The 16,353-nt window shown below is 41.8% G+C and overlaps 1 protein-coding gene across 1 annotated transcript in view; it reads left to right on the top strand.

Moving 5' to 3' along the window:
* The first annotated feature begins 371 nt into the window (after window positions 1-371).
* Window positions 372-16,353, top strand: part of BMERB1 (bMERB domain containing 1) — a 46,934-nt gene continuing 30,952 nt past the window's right edge. Inside the window, exon 1 of the mRNA XM_048961925.1 lies at window positions 372-622. Within this exon, the coding sequence (XP_048817882.1) occupies window positions 517-622 (106 nt within the window). The 5' untranslated portion in view covers window positions 372-516. The remainder of the gene's footprint in view (window positions 623-16,353) is intronic.

Below are 16,353 nucleotides of genomic sequence, written 5' to 3'. Positions count from 1 at the left end.
ATGTGTGCACAGCCACCTGAGATACGCTCGGCTGCAAAAGCCGGACGTGGTCGTGGAGCTGACCCGTACCGCTGAGCCGCACAGGCCCAACGATGCGCTCGGCGCTGCGGTGGCCGCCAAAACGGTTCTCCCGGACTCCGGCTGGCTTCGCCGATGCCACAGGAGCGCGCACGGCAGATGCGGAGCTGTGCCAACACCCGCGCGGCAGCAGCGCCGCGCAGGTCGGGCCGCCCGAGCAGCTACGGGGACAGGACCGACCCGGGGAGTCCGCCGGGTAACCGCAACGCGCCGCGCGATGCCGGGGGCGGCCGCGGGGCTCCGCTCGCTTTGTTCCCCGGCCTCCCCCCGCCCAGCCCCGCACTGAGCATGTGCGCGGCGCCCCTTCCTCGCCCCGCCCGCGGGCACCCGCTCCGCACGGAGGAGCCGCAGCTCCGCGCCGTCCCCGCGGCAGCCGGGCCGCAGCCCTGCCGGCATGGAGTGAAGGAGGCGGGAAGCCCCGCGCCGCCCGGCCCGGCCATGGAGCTGAGGAGATCCATCTCGGCCAGCGCGGAGGCCGAGAGACCCATGAGGCGCTACGGGGCAGTGGAGGAGACGGAGTGGAAGGCGGAGGCGCTGGGGAGAAGTGAGTGTGGGCGCGGGTGGGGGTCCCGCTGGCTGGGGCAGCCCTGGGCGCCGGGGGCCGGCTGCGGTGCGGTGCGGTGCTGTGCGGGCCGGCCCCTCGGTGCCGCCCGGTCGCGGTCAGGTGCTGGGTGCGCTCTTGGTTAGCAGGGAGAAGCCACCGCGTTGCTCGGGAGGTCCGTGCGAGGGCTGTGCCCTCTGGGCTCGAGCCCGAAGGCTGCTGGAGACAAAAGAGCGTTCCTCTGTCGAGGGGCAGGAAGGCAGAGCCGTGTCGGTGCGGTGTGCGGTTCTCGAGTGTCTCCCTGCGAGGTGGGCTGTGCGCTCTACCCGAGGAAGAGTGAGTTGGACCTCAGCTCTCCCTCATCAAGTGGATTTCGTATACGGCTTTTCATAAATGCTGACAGTCTTTAACGTGCTTCACGTTTAAAGGCGCAAGTGACAGCCGCATGAATCCCTTTGATTATCTCTGGCAAAAGGTGCCGCGGCACAGCACTTTGTGCACTTTTTCAGTGACTGTGCTGTGTTTATGAGCTCAACAAATGTTCTGTGGTGGAGCAGCTTTCTCGAAATTGTAATCCAGAAAGCAACCATTGACATAACATTCCCAAAGCGTCGATGGAAAGACGAACTAAAAAGATGAACAACTGTCAATTCAGGTTCTCACCAGGACCTTGTCTTCCCTGAGATCCCAAGGGTTATTCTCTTACTGACAAAACTATCTTCTTTACAAACCAGTAAGCCCACAAGCCCCTTCTAATCCTCAAGGTAACCACTGAAGCAAGAAATCTTGATAAAAGTTGCAAAAAGCTCTGAGCTGCTATAAAGAAAAATACTGTCTAAGCCTGAGCATGTGCTTGGTTAGGCTACTGGAAAAAGAGCTGTGTGTGTATGTGCTGATATCTGTCTTGGCTGCTGCTGGGGTTGCTGATGTTCTTGAACTCACCATCCATTTGATGTGCATCATAAAGACTTGCCTGGAAGCCTCTTAACATTCTAGAGCTTGGCAGAACTGTGGTAGCAGATTTTTGCCAACACTTCTGCTGTGCTCAAAGTTTTCAGATACTGCTGTGTTCTGGAATTGTGCTTTACCTTTGCCTTCAGTTTTTCATGAATATGTTACTGCTGTCCATATGCTGGTGGCAGAGGTGGAACTTCCACTCCAGTGCTTCAGCTGCAGTGTTGGTTTTGTTGCAGTGCCTGGCATAGGTTCAGGACGGAATAAATCCACACTTTCTAAAATGGAATTGAAGAGTAAAGTCTCTACTGCCTGAGCTGATTGACTCAGACGTGTACAACAGTTCTGCAGGTCCTCTGACATACAGACTTCTTTCTTGTTCTCATACATGTCTATTTCAGTTTCAATCAGATCACAAGCAGGGTGTAGTGCTTGTCATAACAAAAACTGGCACCTGGAGGTAACAGAAGGGTTACATTTTGCAAGCTTTGGACAAAAAGATCATCTGTTTGGCAGAGGGGAGTGTGGAGGCTGAGTGGGAGAACCGATCTGCTCAAAAATGTGTGTTCAGCACTGAGCTTCCACCCAAAATCACAGCTTGACCTGGTACCAGAATGCGCTGTTGGCAGGACTAGAACCAAGTTTCCACCGTGCTCTGCTGCTGTGTCCATCTACACTTTAAATTCAGTTCAACAGGAATATTTCAGTATGTGTGTAACAATGTAGATATAGAATAAGAAGTAATCCAGAGGCCATGGTCTGTTCTTTGAGAAGTAGAACTTTTTTTTTTTTAATATCAGGACTTTGTAACTTGAGTAATTGCTCTGTTTTCTCATTGGTTTTGACTTTCTTAAAATGCTGTAGAAATGCTGTTTATGATAGCTGTGTCTCTTTCCTGCCTTAATACTACCACTGACTTCTGGTGAAACATCTGCATTGATTAAAAATAGACAGATCTTAGGATTTGTATTAATGCTTCCTTACAGCATCGGTCCTAAATTGCATGGCAAGATGACAGGAATCTCCAGAAGGTCTGGAAAGAAGCCGAAGAGGCACCATGGCCTTTTTCACTAATGCAATCAATTAGCCTTTGGTGTTTGCATATTGGTTTAAATACGGAATGCTAAGTAGCTGTATTAACAAGAGCAGAAGTCCTTTAGTCCATGTGTATCTGCCCTTTCTCTTCAGGGCAGATTTGTTGTGTCTTAAATCAGGATCTTTCTGGAGGTAGTACTTGTAATGCATCTATACTACAGTCTGCACAACGTGATGCTGTTTCCTGGCTGCTGCTTTTATATGTGAGCACAGTCATATCATAAGGGAATAAATATCTTGATTATGTCAAGTTTAGGTAGTTGTTAGTTTACACTCAATGTGTTAAATGAAAAGGGAACTCTGCTAACACAGAACCATAGAGTCCTTAGAGTTGGAGGGGATCTTTAAAGATCATCTAGTCCAACTCCCCTGCAGTGAACAGGGACATCCACAGCTAGATCAAGCTGCTCAGAGCCTGCTCCAGCCTGGCCTCGAATGTGTCCAGGGACAGGGTTTCCACCACATCTCTGGGTAACCTGTTCTCTACCTGTGGTATAGAAAGCATTGCTGCTTATTGGTTTTCACGAAGATGAGTTACTTCTTAGCTATTAAGTGTAATATCATGCACATTTCTATTGTACAGATTATCAGAGGAGTTGTGCTGATTGACCGTAGCTGAAGATCTGGTGCCCTTACAACCCAATTGCAGAGATCTCCAGTAGGTTTGCATATAGAATATGAAGCACTGTTTAAAATTTTCTCTTCAACAAAACACTGAAGCATTCCACTTCATATTCAAAACAAAATTTCCAGAGAACATTAAAAATGACTGCTTACCACATACCAAGAAATTCTTGCTTTTCCTCGTCCATACACGTAAATGCAGTCATGCTTAAAAATGGACAAACTCTAATAGTGTGGCTACTGCCTTTTCTGTAAATAATCTTTACAATATAGTCTTGGGGAGTCTGCTCTGAAGCAGAACACTCAGGCATTTTGGTCAGTTCTTATTATCAAGTGCTCAGCCTCATTTAGAATCATGTATTGCCATCGGCAGGAACTCATAGTGCCCTGATTAAATAACTGCATGCCATGCCAGGGAAATAGCCACAAAGAAATGAAGCAGTTTTTTACCATCCTTTTGAATACTGCAGATGCCTTTCTGCTGACTTTTTCTTCCTTTTTAGTTTCTTTGAGCTATATGGCTAAACTTAAAATGCAAGGTGAATGTCTCAGCTTCAGCCAACATAATGAGGCAGAAATGCTGGGAAAATGCAAAATATTAATTTTGGTGCAATTTAGTACTGCATTAAATTTGCTCATTGTTTTCATTTGAATGGCAACTCGGTGTGGCTGTACACTACAATAGCCACTGCTATTAAAAGATGCACCTTTTCAACACTTTTTTCATGATGAAGTAGATATGAGGTTATGGGGATCCCTTTACAGACCAGCACTGAAGAGTTAGACTCCCAGCATGAGACCAAGTGGTAGCACGTGGCCCTCGCAGCTAGTTTCACTTGCTCTCCCTTTGAGCTGTGGTTGTGGCATCATAAGTTTATATATACAGGCAGTGGGGTGCTGTGAGACAGCAGTACACTCCAGAGCAGGGTCAGTCGGGCGATAGTATGTAGTCCTGAGATTTCTCTGGTTTGCTGCAACAGCAGAAAGATAGTATTCTTCCCAGGTTCACAGGTATCCAGGGCTCACACTTGTGGAAAGGTTTTTTTCACCATATTCAGCTCATCTTAAAAAACCTTTCTGAACTGTTAGCCCCAAAGAAACACTTGTCACTGTTTGAACCTCACTCTGTGCATAGTACTCAAATGTTCAAATCCACACAATATGCTCACCATTTGCACCAATATGCAAATATGTATTTTGCAGCCAGGGAAGGTAACTGCCTTATATCTATCTGCATCCTTTTTGGTTCAGAATCAGTGATGTTCTGTTCTGAGATGGCTCCTTTCCGTTTGTGAGAATTTTGAAAAGTTTAAAAGAAAACACAACTGACTGCATAACATCAGTTGTGGTCTGATGCCATGTCTTCTTTTTCGCGAAGGATGAGGAAAAGGCATTTACACTCTAGTTATGGGCATTTGCTTTATCTACTGGTAACTGCCTATGCTATTATTAAAGCCTGATTTCCTTATCAGAACTGAATGGCTACATCCTACAACAGGATCTAGCTCATGATGTCTTAATATTGCTTAATAACATTTTATAATAAATATTGTAACAGTCATTTTACAAATGACTATAAAACCAAGTAGCAACAGAGAAACTCATTTGTCTTGCACAGTGAAGTATGCACATAACATCCTGTGACATCTGTCATTCTGATCACCAAAGAGCAATTAGGGTGGATTCATATTAATAATGTCTCTGTAGGTATTAGTCAAAAAACAGGTTAATGTCAACTTGTTCTTGATTTTTTTATGTCAGTGTGACATCTTAACAAAGATGGATGCATCCTTGATACCTGATGGGGTAACAACTAGACATCCTCATTGTTTGTCCTTCTGTCCTGCTTCATGAGAGTGAAGGGTACTTATGCTGCACCACTAGAAAGAGGTGCAGTGCTGCTGAGGGCTGTTAAGCTAGAAACTGCGGAGCAATGCTGGAAATTCAGGAGTGTTCAGCATGAGGGAAGGCTCACATCTGGGGCTGACAAGAGTTGAAGTTTACTACTCTCCGCAGTTAAATCCAAACCCACATCAACTGCAGATGCTTCCATCATCTAGTAGTTAAATACTCAAACACATACCTTTGGGCCTTCTCCCATAATGCTCAACACATTGTGCAAATGTCTGCAAAACCACTTCTTCGCTTTGCTTAAAATGTCTCTTTTTCTGTAATGTATCTTCTGTAATTTCTCTTCATGCTTCCACTCTGGTTGAAAAACAGAACAAAAAAAAATGTTTCACAGGCTTTGTATGACCCAGCTTTTCTTTCATGGTGATGCCTTTGTGTAACTGAATTCTCCTAAATTGTTAATTGTATCTGTTATATGCAGTAAGACAGACAAAGCAGATTAAGCTTATTCAGACCATCAACTAAGGTAGGTGAGAAAGAGGCTAACTGAAGGATACACATATCGTATTTCTTTTTATAGAAGCAGCAAGCCTGCTGGTTCTATGAAGGTCTGAATGCTAGTTTCCATTAGGAATGTTATTCTTTCCACGTCTCCATTCATTAGAAACAAATAAAACCACTACATACTATGTAGTTTTTGAAAAGGGAGTGACCGAAAAATTACAGTATGTGACAGTGAAACACTAATATGGAATGCCATTTTTCTTCGAAAATATTTGCCCAAATACTGCAATCCTCAACAAAGATTATTTCAAGGGATGGTGCCAGCTGTATTTATTACTTGTTCATAATTATTGATGCTAATGGATTTATATTTTAGTTCAAGAGGAAAAGCAGCCTTTGTCTGATCTGTGAAACCAAAAATCTACCACTTAATAATTGTGACCAGGTCATTCTGGTACAGCCTGTAACTGATGAGGGAGAGACATATCTTTGTGTTGTTTTACTTCAATGAAAGCAAACTGAAGGATTTTCAGTGAGATTTATCCAGTTTACCCTATCTACACATTGCCTCAATCTAATTCCTCCTCCCATGGCGGGGTGCCCCAGGCAGCACAGGAAATAAAGAAAGAAGGAAAAGGGAGGATGGAAATATTTCACTGCTTTTGTGTGCTTTATTGATAAAATACTGGTCAGTAACTGGACTAATTGGACTTCAGAACAGCTTCTTCCATGTGCAACTTCATGTTGGTCTCCCAGCTCCATGGTACTCTGTAGTGTAGATCCCCATGGAGACACACCATCCTACCTGGGGATACACTTCCTATCACATTTTGTGAGTTTTGCAATTCTTTCACTTTTCTATCTTGCTACAAGCTGTAGGTCTCCACAGCGTCTGAGCAAAAAGTGCAGGGAATTCACTCCCTGACATCCTATGGTTCTAAACGTAGTTGTCTCCCTACAGTACTTTACATCCTTACATAGTACAGCCTGTTCTACAAAAAACAAAAAAGAACAACAAACCAAACTACCCCAACCTTATCAGAGCCAAAGGGGCTGAGTGTAGCAGGAATGTGGCTGGTTCTGGATACTATGAGGGGATCTCCAGCAAAAAACATGGTGGTGGTTATGCTAAATAATCTGGATCTTACTGCTGTATCATCTACTTGCACAACAGCAAAGGCATTTACCTCTGCAGAGATGCTTGTAAATCACAGGGTTAATGAATTCCAAAATCTCCATGCCCAGCTGTGAGCTTCAAGAAGGAAATGAACACTTAATGTCTAATGCACTGTTTACGTTCAAACCAGTGTCAACCAATAATTGTTGGAAATTATGAGGCTCAAGTGTCATATTTAGGACTGTGCTCACAAATTGTTGAATTTCCTTTAAAGATATTTTACAGAAAAAATGCATGGGACCTGGAAAGTAGGACACTTTGAACTATACATATCATCCCTGCTGCTGCTAGCCTGTGGGATTAGGGATTCAGTCTGTCTAATTTTTCTGATTACGTTTGATAATTGATTCCTTAGTTGCATAGCATGTTTTCATCAGTGTAACCGCTTTTAAGAATGTGTGCATCTCAAGGGTGGTTTATAAAACAGGATTAAAAACTTACATTTGGGATTGGGCATGCACTGCAGAGTACTGCGTATAATGCGTGACATTTGTAGAGTTTCCTTGCAGTTTCTGTGCACTGTGAAGGTTGGAACTCTAATTCTGAATCACAAAGTGCTTTTCCTCTGTAGTTGAATACGTTCCATTTTCATAGAAATCACCCTTAGTAACACAGTCCCAGAGACTCAAAAGTAAAGAATGCTAATATGTTTCCATCAGGCACGATTTACTGTTTGCTACATAAAAGGTAGAGTAGAAATGCATTCGCAATTCAAAGATGAAAAATGCATGTTTAGAGGGCAAACTGTATGTGAAATCAGCAGGAGTACGCTTGGATAATTACGTTAGTTGCCCTTCAGGATCAGCATTGAAACATTAATTATAACATTTTGTCAGCTCATAAAGGGCAAAATATTTGAGAAAATAATTTCAAGATAATTCATCATTAAATGAGAATTATGATTTTCAGCAAGACAGGTGGCTCACTGCTAGTGTCTAATGACTGCAAACACCACCAAAATGCAGGAGATATTTTGTTGATGTACGAACAGCAGCAGTATTTAAGGATCTTTTTACTGCCCTGAACCATTCCTCCCTGCTCAAACCTTTATTGATTAGGAAGGGTTCAGAGTTTTTCTACAGTAAACTTCATCTCTTATATACTGATAAAATTGTAAAAGATTTAAATTTAAAAAGTGATTTAACAGTTTTGTTCATCTCTTGAAGAAAACAACTCCAAAACTGTAAGAGGCATCAACAGCTCATTCTACCACTTCAGTCCTTCCAGTGAAGCCATAGTAAATGTTAAAATGTTACTAAAGCCAAATGAGCAAGATAGCGACCCAACCTCTGTGCAAAATGACAGAGAAGCCTGACTGGCACTTTAGAGAGAAAATGCAGTCCTGACTTCACTGATGTCACTGCAGATTTCCTCAGTAATTTCAGCATTGGCTTGGCTCTGCCTTTGTGTCCTGCAGCTTTGCTAACCTTGATTCTCCTTAGAAAGTTCCAGGAGGGAATTTGGGGTCTTTGTCAGTTCCACAAGCATTCCCCTCTGTTCTGTCAGGTTGCTCTATGAGTTGGGCCTACCAGCCCTCGCCATGATGCTCCTGTCCAATGGAGCCATGTGCAGGGGCAATGCCATTTCAATCTCCTTGTCTCTGAGCAGTGAATCATTAGCTAATAGATTGGAGCCCCTGTGGTGAGTGGCTGGTCCTCTCACTCCTGTTGGAGAGAAAGAGGCCACGTGGTTCATTTGTGTTCCCTCTCCCTCAACCAAACTCTAGTTAGTTTCCTCTCTCATCTTCTACCATGATCTGGGAGAGGACTAAGATGACTGCAGTTTGTCTCTTAAGACTCTCAAGAAATAAGGCAGAGACATTTTTGTCCAGGCAGATACTTGTCTGAGTACATAGAACATGACAGCAAAGAGCATGGCCACAGAGTTTCTGAAAGCCAGTAAAAACATGATCTGTTTGTCTCTGCCTTGGTGAGGTGTTGAAATACTTTGACATTACAAAATTTCAAGCAGTGATTTTTTTTTTTTTTAATTCTATACAAAGAGTAGGTGAGAGTCAGATCTCTGTTTGGCTCAAAGTTAAAGATTGCTGCACAGCCTTCATTTTCTCACCTTGGAGACCTCCAGGGAGGCAGCAAGCTCAGCTGGTTGCCAGCTGTCCCTGGCAATGCATTGGTATATTAAAAGAAAACTGAATCAAAATGAAGTATGCCAAAGCGATTAGCTTGCCAGAGAATGACTCCACATCCACAGATGAAAGGCAAGTGCAAAAGAGATTTGGGTGGTGGTTCCACCTCTAAGAACGCAGCTTTTGTTTGTGGGTCCCTGGAAGCACTGTGGCCCAGACACAATAGAGCAAGTCCCTGCTATGACTCTCTGCTGCCTGGCCTTTGCTTTGCTGCCAGAGTATACCCACTGTATGCCAGTGTGTTTAGGAACAGTAACATTCATTTTCCTTATAGTAAAATCTGAAAATTATACAATCTGTAAACTCCTTTTCTCTGGGCTTCTGAGGAGCATATTCTCAACTTTAATTACTAGCTGGAGTGGGAATACGTTACAAACCAATTTCTTTAGTGTCTAAAGCAAATTCTCCTTACCAGATCACTTTGGCCCTTACTGGGTTAGATTCACAACTGTAGTATTTATCCAATCATTTAGAGATTGTAAAAAATCATTCACCAGCTGCTGGGAAGATGTTGAGAGCACTGTTCGACAACTGTGTTATTAGAGAGCCATGCCACAGAGGGCAGAGAGAAACAGAGAAACTATCTGGTATGCGATTGGATAATCTCAAAGGGAAATACTGTTAAGATATGAAATTTAGAAGTGTCAGTGGCCATTTTACCACAGTTTCACTTGCAATTTATGTTGCTGTTTATCAGTAATGCTTATGGGGTGTTTTACATAAAACTGCATGTTCCTAAACATGTCCTTCAAGGCCTGAAATCGAACAATTTGGTAATTTTTTTTTTCCAAAACAATATAAAAATGTAGAGAATGCAAAATTAAATCAGCTTTAAAGACACAACGTTATCTGCAGTTGGCACTGCTGCAGCATTCAAGCACTGAAGCTTTTTGTTAGAATTACAGGATCAGAAAATGACTCTAGTGAGGAATAAAATGAAAAGCCACAGGTTATTCCCATTGACCACTGAGTAAAATGACAGGAGTAAATGAGCAAGTAGTTTGTGTTTCTTAATATTCCCTTTTGATTCTCCATCATGTAAGAGTAGGGGATGAATTGGTTTCTGCAGAATGTGGCTTAAATATAGTCTTTCTCCTGAGTGCACATCATCTCAGATGGGAATGTGCATTGATTTCAGTGGGAGGTGTGCACCAGGGAAGATACCTACCACAGAAACTAACTGTACCAGTTGCTATTTACAGCCTTCTGATAGAACTGAATCTCATGCTGTGCTGGGCATGGAAACCCCCTTCCTGAGCCATCCTGACTCCTGGCAGTCTTCCTGATCCAGACTAAAATAGCTCCTTGCAGATAAAGGTCTAGCCCAGCACCACTGGAAAAAAAAAAACCAAAAAAACAAAACACAACACAACAGCGAAGGCTTTCAGGTCAGACCTTCAGAGGCAGTTGCAGTTCTCCCTCATTTTTTTGCATCTCATTTTCAATCTGTTTTCTCATAAGAACGACTGTCAGATCATATACACTCTGCAAATTTCCTCCCCAGGCTGCATACAGCTGAATATTCTCCCCATTCTTAGGACAAACTGCTGTTTAAAGTGCACAGGTGGTATTTTCAATTCATAATAAAAGGTGAAAGGAATATGCAGAAAGCAGCATTGATTACATAATCAGAATCATTATTTATTTGAATGTAAAGCAAGTTTTCCAAAATACATCTGTGAGATGGAAATACTAATTTAACAGTCAGCGTGCACCCTGCCCCATGTGAAAACATTACTACAGAACAAACACTAGGAGCTTTAAGATGATCAGAAAGAAACTAGAACCATAGTTCCTGTTCTCACAAATTTTGCCTCTAGAAACAGGTAACTAATCCATTCTGATTTGGGATTTTTCCTTCTGCTCTAGAGAGAGAACAGAGGGAATGGTGCTTGCGGGGTGAGAAGCACTGAGGTACCTGCAGGCAGTAACCAGCATGGTCCTTCTTTTGTTTTGTACTTCTAAAGTGAATTAAGAAGAGAAATGTAACCATGATACCAGACCAGTGACTGTGAGAGGAGAACAGTAAGGACTCTTCATTTTAAAGCTTGTCTCCATTTAATGGAGTTATTTCCATATACTACCAAGGGTCTCTGATCAAGGTGAGTATGAGAGCTCTTGAACTTGGTAGAAAATGTTGGAGGCAGTACAAGTCTTGCCCTTGATACACAGACATGGTGTGTGCTGCATTGAGTACTGTTCTCATTAATTCCTCCCCTCTGCCTCATCTCGTAAGCATGTTCATTCAAATAAAAAAAAAACCAACAGAACAAGAACAAAACCAACAAAACAAAACCTACTATGACTCAAAACACAGAACTCCTACCCTAGGATCATAGAATATCTTGAGTTGGAAGGGACTGACAAGGATCAGCACGTCACAGGAGCAACGTCTACAGAAAACAGGAAACAGAATGTCTTCTCATAGAATATCCCTTAGTAATTTTGCCAGGCCTCCTGATGCTGTAGGACAAAAAATATCCCACCTAGAAACCATTTTAAGTGTACTAGAACAGATGATCAGAATTCTCTGGATACTCTTGTATAAACAAGAGAGAGAATTTTCAAGGAGAATGGACAACAGTGACATTTCTGTGGGTAAAATCAGACTGATGTTTACTGGTGAGTTGAAGAACCGGGCAGCAAGACTGATGGTCGCTGTGAGCTCTGTATCTTTGAAAGCCAGTCAATATTGCACATGAACTGAAAGTTGTGCAACCAGTTGCTAATAAAATAGCACAGAAGTTAACAGCAATATTTAGGTATTAGTTTATACTTGGTCTGTTTATACCAACGCAAATTAGGTCAGAAATAATTAATTCAGAAAAAAATCAATTAAAAATGGCACTTACCAAAGACCTACTTAATCCAGGAGTTGATTAACTTTGCATAGCGATTTCTGAGGTAATGATTAAAAGGAAGGTATTTTTTCCCCACACATAAATTCCTATGAACAAAATAGTGTATAAGCACTTTAAGAATGGACAAGAGGCAAATTCATTACTTTATGCTCCAGAACTTACTTAAATCATATTTCTATAAGACATAATGTTAGTGTGCTAATAGCAACACAGATGAACAGTAGACTGAAACAGGTTACAGTGACTGCATTTTGTCTATTCTGCCTATCAGGATAACATGGTATTTTTTTTTTTCTTTGCTGGTAAAGTTTTCATATAGAAACAGAGGAAATATAAAAAGCTACTGAAATAGGAAAATCCGTGCTGAATCAGAAAGATTACCTGAGGGGGAAAGAGGAAAAAACCAAGCAACTTAGCTTAATTCATTTTTTAATAATGCTGGTAACACCCCAACATCCTACTGGATTACAGATCTGTTTCCAGCTCTTCCTGATCTTATGTTTAATTCATGTAGGAAATTTCTACCCTGAAGAGACACAGGAGGAGTCTGGTCTGTCATTTTTGTGGTGGCTGACTGCCAGAGATGTGTATGTCCAGCACATGTCAAAGACGTAGACCTCAGGCTTTGTAGACTAGAGATATACTGGGATTAGATGAACACAGATGAAGAAGTCTCTTTTTTTCCAAGACCTCTCTCAGAAAGTTGTCATCTAATATAAAAACCTGACGTTGCACTTCTAACACACACAGTCATGCTTTTTGCAAAACAGGGAGCAGTCTTTTTGTTTGCTGGTGTGTTGGGCATGAGGTCACATACTATCTTGGTACCGAGCAGGATTCTAAATGGTTGCATATTGAGAAATATTTTATAGTAATATTGGGAAGATATTTTATGAGGATGTGATACGAAAGATGTTCAACAAAGTAAGCAGCTCCCTTTCCATACAAAAGCTGCTCAAATCTAGCGTTTAAGTTGGTTATGGAAAGCAAATTAGGGGCCTGTATCTTCCTGATAACAGGCAGGTGAGTGTAGGTGGGGAATTGGCAAGGCCATTACTCTGTCCCTCTTCTTCACTGCTGGAAAGGTTTGGCAAGCGAAATGGAGAGATGTACAGGAATTTCCTATGTACCTCTTCCTGAGCCAGAAGGAAGCCAAGATCTGTGGGAGACCTAGGCAGGCTGGACAGTACTAGTAATGACTCATTATTCACAAACATAGGAACTAAATTGCTGGGGATTTCTGCAAGCAGCAGTTCCTTAGAGGCTGAAACAGTTTAATTCAAGATCAGCTGATTTGCTTCATCTCTACCCATATCCACAAAGTCTAGAGATAAGAAGGAGAAGTTGGAAGAGCAGAATATTACAAGAACCTTCTGAGTCTTAGGCCTACTGGGATATTAAAGGCACACTTCTGTCAGGTTAGGTCAATAGGAGAAGCTCTGATAAGTATGCTATGGTGCACCTCCTGTGAAGAGAAGGAAAAATGCCACTTATTTCAGCTTTAGTGAGAAAAATCAGGTTGCATAGTCTCACAGTGACGTGTGAAGTGGTCTGGGGAAAAATGGCTTCCACACCTTATTTAAAGCCACCAGGCAAATATGAAAAACCCTGTTGTCAGAGCATCTGACAACAAGAAGTGCAGTACTGATACCCAAACTACACTTCATTTAGAATTGGAAATAACAGTAGGAAGTCTGTTCAATGAGTGCAAATTACAGTACTTTGTTAAGTCTGCCGTAATTCTCTGCAGAACTTATTATATGGACAGCTCTTAAGTCCCACTCAAAACCACTTAATCCTTCTTTATACACAGCAGGAATGGCTGGATGAGGTACCACAGGCTGATCTGTGAATGGACTGCAGTAGTCTTGAAGAGTCTGTGCTCAGTTTAAGCACTGGGGATGCTGGAAGTTGGTCTGAAATGCTCATGCTGATCATGATGATTCCCTTCTAGCATGCTGTAATTGAAAAATTCTGTTTGTGAGCTAGGGCTGTTTGCACTCTGTCAGCGTATCTGAGACACAGGCAAAGCCACTCTGTGTTGCTAGATTTTCAAATCTGACGTCACTGAGCAGTCACTCATAGTCCAGCTTGCATCTGAAGGCATGCAGGTCATCTACAACAATCTTATTCCAGCCCCCAGGATGGGAAAATATAAACTGCTAAATTTAGAATCTGGATATTGAAAACTGTCTCAACTCAGAAATGCAGTTTATATTGAAACAGAGAATGCATTTTCAGCAGACTGGAGAATCACACATGAATCCACAAATAACATCTCCAGGACTCCTTAATTCAGTGGAACTTGAGCTTAAAAAGGATTTTATAAAAAGACTTAATTCCAAACTCCCTTTGCTGTTTACGATTCTGTTTTCCTTATTTTTATGCATCTGTCCTCTAAGAAGCTGAAGACATGTATGCAACTTTGTTATCATTGACTGTAATAGCAATTGGCTGGGGCATGCAAATTGCCTAGACTGTCTTGGAATCAACTTCAAAGTGAAAGGCTGAGCCCTGTAATTGGAATGTCAAAGCCCCAGAGCATTTTCAAGACCCAGCGTGTGAGTGCTATTATGGTAATGTTTGTTAGTGGACATAATTTTGCATATCCTGAATTCATTTACATCAGAAGCATTTCTACAAACTTCAATCACATTTAAGAATTCCTTATTTTGGACTTATTAGTAAGGCACTATCAAATGAGGCCTGAGGCTTTTATTTCACTGTTAATGGGAATAAGTTTATAGGAAGTTATATTTACCTATATTTTCAAAGAAACATTTAGTTCAATATTAAGTTTAGACTCCCTAGGCATTTACATTTGTGGGTGCCAAAATTCTGTTTTGTGATCTGTAAATATTTTTGTATCAGACTGCTGCCATTGTGTGCACTACTGAGAAGTCTTCCCTGTCTCCCTAAAATTTACTGTTTGGGGGACTATCCAGGGCATTGGGAGTCACAGATCAAAGACATTATTGAAAAACATACAGAAAGCTAGCAGAAGTCTAAACAGTAGAAAAAATGTACATGCAAATTTCTATGATAGTGCTATAAAACAGTAGTGTATAATCAACAAATATAAAGATGTTATAATTATGAAATAAACTAGAGAGTTTGGCAAAGCAGGTTATAATAACAAAAAGAGAATAGACAGAATGCTTACCCACATCCTGTGCTCACCACAAAACTCCAGCAGAGCAGATCTCCAGAAGAGATCCTTGTCTATTGGCAGTCAGCTCTTAAATAGGTCTAGGAGGGGTGCAGCCAGGCTCCACCTCTCATGGCAGCACGGGTGAATTGCCTTCAGCTGTGCTCCAGGGCTGACTCAGTGCTCGCCTCAGGTGGTCAATCAGAGGTTCAGGCCGTGGCTCAGCAGTTCCCATACGAGTACCAAATCACATACAGATTTACAGCTAGAAATAAGATGTTCTAGTTACAGATAATTAGGTAGCAGACTTTCCTATTGTACCAAACCAGTCCCTTGCATATGTAACGCCCTTAGATCCAGGTGAAAGCAGAGATGGTGTGCTATCTTGATGTGGTACGTTAATAGAATGCATACTCCAGACTTTTTACATAAAGAATCTGGAGGCTTTGTGTGGGCAATGTCTGACTGCAGAGAACAAAGGACTTCAAAAAACTAAACTCTACCTTCCTTACTGAAAGAGTAAAGCCCCAGTTAACAGCCAGGTTATTTTTTCTGCTTCCAGAGTCCAGTCTCTCTCTTGCAACTGCAGATAATTGCTCAGTACCACTTACACACAAAACTTTTGATTTTTTTTGGCACTGAAAAGATGGTATATTTCCTTTCACTTGGTATCCTCCTTCAAAGACTGCTTCAGAATGTCACTGTTTTGGATTGTTACTAGTTTTTAGTCTAAATTTGTTCTTTACTTAGTTTTACTCTAGCTATTATCATTTAACGTAAATAATCATTTCCCCTTTTCCTCATCCTCTCCTCTCAGCCACCAAAACCTCTATCATCATAAGTAGAGGAATCCCACAATTTGACAGTGTCAAAAATCAGGAGAATGCTGAAACCTGAATGCTTAAGTGCAAGATGGAAGAAATGGAATTTATGCTCCATGTACAGGATAGCAGTATAGATTTTAAGTGACATTAAGGATGAGCCTGAATATCACATTAAATCCTGTGCTTTGCATTAGATTTCTACAAGAACTCGAGACTGATTCACAGGGTCTTCACTGTCAAAGAATGAATGGCTATTGAGAGAGGAGCTGTTTTCTCCATATACCGTTACAACCAGAATGATGTCTTCTGGGTGTAGAGCAGTTTCTTAAACTAGAGAGAGCTTTTTCCTGGGGGAAGTGTAAGATTAAAGGGTTGCTTAATTAGCCACTTAGGAAATGGGAACTGTCAGAAATGACAAAAGACAAAGCCAAGAATAATGACTGCTTATAAATTTGTCAGGATAATAAACAAGACAATTTATTTGATGTCTTGTTTAGAGGCAAGATCTTTACAAATTTACCATTCTGAATTTATGCTGGTATATATCCTT

The sequence above is a fragment of the Lagopus muta genome, chromosome 15 (genome assembly GCF_023343835.1).
Source record: "Lagopus muta isolate bLagMut1 chromosome 15, bLagMut1 primary, whole genome shotgun sequence".
Lineage (NCBI taxonomy): Eukaryota > Metazoa > Chordata > Aves > Galliformes > Phasianidae > Lagopus > Lagopus muta.
The sequence above is the reverse complement of the archived record's forward strand: the minus strand, read 5'-3'. Positions and strand labels throughout refer to the sequence as shown.